At 36.5% G+C, this 9101-nt stretch overlaps 1 protein-coding gene across 1 annotated transcript; it reads right to left on the bottom strand.

Moving 5' to 3' along the window:
* Window positions 1-3825: 3825 nt before the first annotated feature.
* Window positions 3826-5567, bottom strand: LOC141601499 (uncharacterized). The gene is made up of 3 exons (XM_074421785.1): window positions 5219-5567; window positions 4969-5171; window positions 3826-4536 (listed from the first exon to the last, which is right to left on the bottom strand). The coding sequence occupies exons 1-3, from the start codon at window positions 5565-5567 to the stop codon at window positions 3826-3828; spliced, it is 1263 nt and encodes a 420-aa protein (XP_074277886.1).
* Window positions 5568-9101: the final 3534 nt, after the last annotated feature.

Below are 9101 nucleotides of genomic sequence, written 5' to 3'. Positions count from 1 at the left end.
GGGTTCAAAAAGTCATAAGTAGACTCAATGACAATTAAGAGGGGTTAGAGAGAGACCAAATGCAGCTGCAGCTCAGGCTCAAATAGAAAAATTCAATATGTTTATTAAAAAAGTTGATAGGGAGCTTTATCCTCTGTGTAAGAAGTTTTACAGATTATCATTTATATAACTTGATCATTTCTTTTGTATTATGGCGAGGAACCCTACACTCTGCTCTTTGAGCTATCCTTTGGATTGTGAAGGTAACTTTATATGAATAATAAATAGAAATGGTCATCACTTATATGAAATATTTTTGCCTTATCAGTTTGTTATTGCCTTTTAAAACTTTACAGTCAAAGTTAATGGGAGAAAAGGGGGTAATTACAAGGCTGAACATAGAAGTGGTTTCTACGAACCACATCATGGAAATGTAAATAATGGTTTGAATGCTAGGCCTGAAAATATACTCCGAGATCAGTGGATGACCATAAGAAAAAGTAAGGTAAGTCCTTATCTTGATATTTTACATTGTTATATATTAGATTGTTTGTTAAAGATGCTAGATTGTTCGCAACATAGAAGGTTGTTGGGATTGTTTATTAGCATGTTCATTTGGTCATTAGGTTGGTGTAATCAATAGAAACACCATCAGTTTTGGTGACACTCAACAGAAAGCGAAAATACGTCGAGACTTATTGTCTTCTTTTATAGTTTTCACCACATTTGATTTTAGGTTGCTATATGACACACAAAAAAAAAATTGATTGTTAAATTTCTGTCACTGCCTTATTGCTATGAATTTAAGGGTGGGGAAATAAACTTTATACTGGGTTTAGTATTGTTTTTTTTTTGGTATAATGTGAGTAAAATTTTATTCAGCACTATAAACAATGGCTAATTACATCAAAAGAATATTAGCTTAAAAGTATAATAAACATCACATATTATACTCTTAGCTTTCTCAACCAAAGATCATTCCTTCTATCAATAGGGTACATCAATTTGCAACGAATCCTTTGAATGCTACCTTTTCTGGACATATAAGAACTATATTGCACTTGTTATTGTTTCGTTCATTCCCTATGTAGTAATAGCATGCCATAGCAATCATCATTGCAGTTTTCCTTTGAATCACAGTTCCCTTCTTTTTCCTTATTTTCTGTATTGCATCACTACTTTCCAGCCTGATTGAGAACCATTGCTCCACTATCAAAATGACCCTGCTATTGTAACAGCAACCAAAGAACAAATGTATGCTGCTGAGTTTCAGGTTGTTGATCATGCAGCATATGTCCTCACTACAGCAACCAAATTGCATCAGGTTTAGTATTGTTGAACGTGTAATTTTAAATGTGTGAAAATATCGATTACAAATGATCTGTAAAGTAACTTATGGTTTCCTTTCCCAGATTTTAATGTCTCAGGAGGATGGATATCATTTTGCTTTTGACGAAGCCTTACTACAATCAAGTTTAGAAGCAGAGGCTATGGTACAAGATCATGGATGTCAATGGAAGCTCTTGTGAAAGTTGGAGTACATGTTATTTATATTAGCCTTTTGTAAACTTCAGCATTTTAGCTTTTGTTATCTTTTGACTATGTTATAATGTGAGCTAATAATTATATTAGCCTTTTGTAATGATAATTTGATATATGGAAGTTCAATTTTCAATGATATATGCCGGTTTTTTCAAGTTTAGTTTGTTTTCTTTCAATAATTAAATTTTATTTTAAAAATTGCAAATAGCTTAAAAGAGCTTTATAAGAACAGTACCATATGTAAAAAGAATTATGCTTAATATTTTTCATTTTAATTTTTTATTTTTAAGAAAACCAGTGAAGTTTGCATTATATGGTGGGTCCCAAGATTCAGGATTAAGCGGTGTTTATATTACGTTTTACCGGCATATATGATAAATGCCACAAAAACGTTTCACGACATTGAATACAGCGGCATAAGATTAAATGATGTTAAAACTTTTCGTGGCCTTTACAAATGCCGCCTAAGTACCAATTAAACGCCGGGAAAGATGTTCTCTGTTGTAGTGAACCCTAGACGATGTTAGAAAGATTTTATATCTTTCATTCCCCTCTATGACGCCTGCGCGCAGGGCCCTCGATAGTGCTTTCAACTTCCACGGACTCATCCCTAAGAGGGTTTTTGTATACGTCCATAAGTTTCATGGCTTTCAGAACTGCTGGCCAATTGTCAGAAATTGAAGGACGTGCTTGAGCATAAGACTTCTGTAAAGCCTTCACACCAACAAGGAATTGTTGTCCAAGTTGGCTTATGTGTATTTGTTTTGTTTGTTTGCCTTCAACTGTCGATGCCTACCGTGTTTCTATGCTGCCTCCACATTTGTTAGTGCTTCCAAAACGTCTACATAAAGAGAGTCTATTTTTTGTTTTTCTTCATTGAGTCCGTCCTTTGTGTCCTCAAGTTCTATCTCTATTGCAGACTTTTTGTTATTGTCAGTTACGGAACTCATTCACCATGGGAAACAGAAACATTTTATCCATTTAAAAAAGACATTCAAAATACTTGAACCAAAAAGGAAAGCAAAAGAATAACACAGATTACTTTTTTCAAAAAAAGACAACAGATTACCTTTGTAAAGGAGTGAAAGTACAAGTTTTTTTTTTGTAACAGGAGTAAATAAATTTTGTTTCTCAAGACAAGTATTTATAATCGGTTGTGGGAGACAAGCAGTTTTTTTTAAAAAAATTAGATAAAATTAAGAGAAACTATTGGAATTCGAAAAATTAACTACTGTAAAATAATAATATGACTTGGTTATTCTAGTGTTATTCTAATGTTATTGTAATATTATTGCACTGTTATTATATTTGTTTATCTATTGTTAATGCATGGTATTTATTGTTGGTTGTGAAAGACAAGCAGTTTTTTCTATTAGATAAGATTAAGAGAAACGGTTTAAACTTAATTTTTTTGATAATGTAAAATTTAATTAGTTAACTACTTTTTATTAGATAAGACAAAGAGTATAGGAATTTGAAATTTTAACTATTGTTAATTAATAATACCGCTTTACCTGCTATGTTTTATCAGTAGTGTTATTATAATGTTATTATATTATTATTATAGTGTTAGTTTTTATCCTGCTGTTACTATGAAAGTTTGTGATCTTGATCTGATATTGTATGATTTTGTATTTATCTTGTTATTGTTATTCTTATGTATTTTGCTGTTATTGTGCTTTTTATTGTGTGGCAGTGTTATAATTTATTTTTGGTCAAATATTTCGCAGATTTTCATTCAACTCATTTTTGCACAAGCTTTTTAGCTGTTATTGTACTGTTAATATATTTGTTTATTTATTGTTAATACAGTGGTATTGGAATGCTTGCTCATATAAAAAAGGTACTAGTAAGATCTAAGCATATATAAAATGTAGTTCTCACTTATTATGTAGTACTCCGTAACATTTAAGCATAAAAGGTAGTTGTCACTTATTACACACACCGGTAAAGCTAATGAAAGAATGACAAATAGTAAAAGTCTTCAACTTCAGGCGAGCTCTTCCTGGCAGTCTTTCTCTTTTTGGTCTCTTGTGTCTTGTTCACTTCATGCATTCGATGAATCTTCCTGCATTTTTTTAAGAGCAAACATTATTTTCAGTATATGTTTTTTTTTTTACAAAACCATCATTGTGCTGTTATTGTTGAACTAAGCAGATTCATACCTCTAGCTTCTAATTCTTCTTAATCTTCATATGAAGGCGGTCTGTCAGCAAAAGGAAGGTTACAAGTTTACCCACTTTTTACAGTTACTGCACCTTCTCTTTCTCTTTCCTGGCTTCCTTATGCCCTTTTCTTTCGACGTCATCTTTTTCCACTGCCCTTGTTCTTTGCCTTATGTGGCAGTCGTATGTTGATTTTATTTGAACCTGTGATTCCAAGATGATCTTCAATTTCTTTGTTTTTCGTTTTTGGCTCGACTGGCCCTGTGATGTTCTCCCTGAACTGTTTTAGCATTTTCTCCAGTTGTTTCATCTGTTTAACTGTAGCAGTAATGTCCAGCACCCCCACAGTTGCATAAATTTCAGACCATACCTTTGACATCTCCATTTTCTTGATGTCAGCTTCATTGTAGTCTTCCACGACCTTTCCATTTTCATCATGGACAATAGGCATGTACGATTTATTTGCCCATCGAGGAAGCACGTAGGCTTCAGGTATCTTGTATACCTTCCTCCCGTTCCATACCCACATTATATGTCTGCAAACAAACCCACACCTCTCAAATAGCTTACAAGCACATTTGGTGTTGTTATTTTCAAGGTTATATTCGACGAGGAATTTTCTGTCTTTCAGTCCGTCAATAACCTCATCGTACTCTAATACTCCTTTTGTTGTTAAACCTTCGACTCCTATGGTGCAGATGGCATGTTTTACTTCTTTTTGAAAGTCATAAAAGATAGCATGCATGTATACCAGTGAAGCATGCACCTCTATCTGCATTGGGCCTACTTTCTCAAGCACTACTATGCTCATTGGTAGTGTCCAGCTGCCTCTGTGCATATCTCTGTTGTTCTATGGCAGAATTGAACCTCATCAGAACTCGACAAGTGTCCCAAAATGGCTTTCAAATCTTTAAGTTGTCCTCGACAAAGATCCCTGAGGTAGATCCCGAAAGTAGACAGGTATCCACTTTTGCCTTATTGAAAAAATGTATTTCAACCAACGGTTGTTTTGCAGCTCATGCTGTGAAACCACGACATTCCAATTTTGTTCAAATTCATGCGGTTCTAAATCAATATCCCAAACCGCGGTATTTATCTCAGTCATAAAATCTGTTTCATTACAGATTCTTCTTCCTACTTTTTCTGGCAGTTTCTGCATTATGTGCCACATGCATTACTTGTGGATTGCATTTGTGAAAATGTTTGGGCATGCTTTTTTAATGCTAGGGCACTTATCTGTTATTATGCATTGAGGTTGCTTTAGGCCCATTGCATCTAAAACCTTTCTAAATATCCATTCAAAGGATTCTTGACTCTCGAATTCAAGCAAGCCTGCTCCGAAAGTCACTGTTTTCTTGTTGTGGTCTACTCCTGTGAATGGAGTAAAAACCATGAAGTACTTGTTTTTCCCGTAAGTAGGGTCAAAGGAGATTATTTCTCCAAATATTTTGTAGTTGTTTATGGCTTCCTGGTCAGCCCAGAAACCTTTGTCAAACATTTGCTCCCGTTCAGGTCATAAGCAAAATAGAAACCTTGTGTTTCAGCAAGCCTTTTGAAATTACCAATGAACATGGAGGCATCATTATCCCCAATGTAACACTTGACATCTCTTTTGAAGTTTTTAAAGTCTATCAAAGAGGCACCCACATTATGATAACCATTTGAGTATTCCTTGAGAATTATGTAGCTTAATGTTGGACCTATGTTTAGCTTAGTATGATCAATAATTATCCTCTTAATGTAATCATGGATGTCCCTTAACAGCTTTTGAAATTCTCTATTCTTGACAGAGTAAAGAGGGTGATTGTTAACCTCTCTAAACTGGCCCACGATGTATCCAGCCGGTCGTTCATCTGTTTTTGGACAGCTTCTCAACCTCATCTTCGCCTGGCAACCACATGTCAGTTTATTCTTCTTTGGTTGTCTAGTTTTTGGCTTTTTTTCTCTGTTGTACTCGAACTACCAGCTTCATAATTGTTTGATTCAAGACGCAGTTTCCTTTTCATATCTCTATATCCCTGTCTGTTACAAACTACTAACTTTATGGTGACGCCGTCCTTTTGTTTGTCACTTGTGTACTTTCTCACATCAAAACCACAAGCCAATGCATATATGCTATAGAACTCTAGTTCATCCTCCAAGTTAAGAAAGAACATACCACGCTTAGGCGTAAAATCATTCTCAACAGTTCTGATCACCGTTCAGTACCTCCCGGTGTATTGCTGTAATGAAGTGTTGGAATAAACTCATCTTGTTCTTGTGAACAGGTTGGGGTGGACAATATATTGTTATTTGAAGATTCACCAGTAGCTACAATTTCATTTTCCCCAACAATAAAGACAGTTGAAACATCTGGCACAGTAACTGATTACAATCAAAAGAGTGACACCACAATTACATCACAATGACACCACAATAACAGTACCATGAGGCAATATCACAATAACAGTACAATAACAGCAGTTGAGAAACAGATAAAAATCAATATACTCTATTGCAATAACTAACATCAAAATAACAGTAGAATAACAGATAAAAATGAATATACTCTATTGTAATAACATCACAACAACAGTAAAATAATAGCAGTTGAGAAACTTTGTACTGTAATTGATAACAATTAATTTTACCCGTCTTTTATTGTTTTTATGACCAATTCATATATAAATAACCTGCTAAATCACTTCTATCCGAGTCAAATAATAATCAACCGTTAAATCACCAATTAACATTAACAACACGCAATTAAAACTACGCTTCACAAATTTTAGGTCGAAACAATGACGCAAAGAATCGTTGCGCCTCTTCCAAAGGACGCAGCTCTGTTGCGCCTGTTCCGGGTTGAATTCTGTCTCTGAACTCCCGTTTCTGCCTTGACCTACTTTATTAATTACGTATTAATTAACTATTATTTGTAATATCGCTGCTAATCTGTTCGTTAATTTATTTATTCTTTCTTTTCTCAAATTATCCGTTTTGAATGTATTTTCGACGTAAATCAATTAATTCATTGTAATTATTGTAAAGTTCAATTATTTTATTTATTTCTTTATCGTATTGTATGATTATTTACTTGCTCTCACATGCAATCAACCTAAATTTCTATCTCGACATCAATGCATGCTAAATTACGTGTCTACCGACTTAGTTTAATCTTCACATGTTAGGATCAATTTAATGGATGTTGAATTGCATGCATATGACCTTCAACATATCGAGTATAGATAATTTTCCATAATCATTAGTAGAGGCCGCTATCGAGGCGGGCGGGATTAGGTGTTCGATCAAAAGAGCTTCTTAATACGTACCCTCACCCCTTACTCCAGATCTCTGTGAACATCCGTGTTCATTGGCATCCACAAGAGTCATTCTAGACATAGAATGCTAAGGGTAACGAGTTCTTGGTGTCTATGTCACTACTTTGTGTCTTGACATGGTATGAGGTATTCGAACGGTTTCCAATTTTCCACAATAAATTGGTGGCGACTCCACAAATGCTAAAGCTTGCTCGCTTTTCCTCCCGAGCGACCCCCGTGGGCCCGCGTCCACAGTTTGGCGACTCCGCTGGGCATTAATACACTTACGTGTAGCTAGGGTGAAACTTGAACAAGGTTAGGGAATAGTTTGTACAAGACAGTTGTTGGTTTCCATAACTCGGTCTTCCTAGACCGTTTATTCGGCCTTCCTAAGGCCCAACCCAACCCATTCGACCAATCGTCCCGTCTAGACGGTCCAAATTCTTATTTGGGCCTAAGGATGGATAGCGATTGACATCAGCCATACTATGGTACTTACTCTTGTTTATATCAAGGGCTTTCACTACTCGAGGAAATGGACTAGGAATCGGCCTTACTCCTGTTTGGTACGAGCCTCGCCACAGACCCCGGGTTTGATTGTTCGGTGTGGCAACCCACCCTTTAAACCAAAACCCTTTTAAATGCACTCAGCATCCCGTTATAATGCCTGTATAAATGCTTGTACCATATGTGATCACCATTTTCTAAACGAAACCATGACGAATTTTGTAAAATCAAACCCACTTTCAAAACGTAAAATTTTCGAAAAGTAGGCCAATATTAGCGCAAAACTAGTCGAAACTTTGTCCAATTGTCGAGTCAAAATTCGGGCCTCAAAGCCCATTTCAATACCTCACTTCGAGTCCACTCCTACAACTACACTATAGTTGACAAGGACCAACATTTCCAAACCTTGTCATTTCTTCAAACCTCACTAGACACAAGTGGCACACTCCCACTTCACAAGTCAAACCTTTTCTTTGAGTAAGTGTGCTAGAATGGTCGATCGTGTTTTGATTCGTCGTCGATCTCTTATCCAGTTTTCAAGATGCCTGGAACTAGTCACGCAAGTGTCAATGGACAACCACCAAATGGTAATGATCTAATCCTATCCGCGCTCGCTCGTCTCCAAACTAGCCAAGACCAAGTGAATAATCGCCTCAACACGATCGAGGGCCGAATTGTTGCTGTAGAAACTAGTTTGTCTCCTACAGAAAATGAAATACTTCATGATTTTGTGAATGACTTCGCGAATGAAAATCCTCCACCTTTTGTGGGAGCACAAGAGGTCAACCCTCCCATAGATCCGACTGCAGCTGAGAAACGACTCCGATACTTGGAGGAACAACTGATGTATCTCAAAGGGGATGATATCTATAGGGAAAACAATCGCAAGTATGAGGCCGTGAGTTCCAAATTGCCAACCAACTTCAACATGACGGATATCCCGAAATTCAAGGGGCATGAAAACTCTTTGAACCACATCCGTGCTTTCAAGGATTACATGTCTATCAAAGGCATTAAACCCGAGATGTTCTTAAGGATCTTTCCTTCATCTCTTGACACCATCCCGAAACAATGGTTTTATTCTCTAGAGCACAAGAAGATTGCCACCTGGGATTATGCCGCGATCGAGTTTGCTAAGCAATATGCGGATAATGCTGAGATCCAAGTCAATATGCCCACCTTAGAGGTTCTTACCCAAAACGATAAAGAAGGCTTCACCGACTTCCTAAGTAAGTGGAGGAAGACTAGTACCCAACTTGTCGAGCGTCCAGATGAAGCTACTCTCGTGGAAAAATTCGTGGACAATTTAAAGCCCATTTACGCAAATCATTTGAGATACCAAAACATTAAGACCTTCAAGGACTTAACCGTACTAGGAACAAGGATCGAAGATGACATCCGTAAAGGGCTCTTGTCCAAAATGGTAGGTCGTGGATATCAAGGTTCAACAAGTCGTTCTTACGACTCTACTAGCAAGACTGTTGAGGTTAACCTTCTCGAACCATCAAAGAAGAGTATCCCACAAAGAAAGTTCACAAATATTGGGGATACCTACTCCAATGCTCTGAAGAGATTGATGAAACAGGGTAAGCTTCAACCCATAGGCCCTACA

The sequence above is a fragment of the Silene latifolia genome, chromosome 9 (genome assembly GCF_048544455.1).
Source record: "Silene latifolia isolate original U9 population chromosome 9, ASM4854445v1, whole genome shotgun sequence".
NCBI classification, from domain to species: domain Eukaryota; kingdom Viridiplantae; phylum Streptophyta; class Magnoliopsida; order Caryophyllales; family Caryophyllaceae; genus Silene; species Silene latifolia.
Note: the sequence above shows the minus strand (reverse complement) of the source record. Positions and strands in the feature narration are given on the sequence as shown.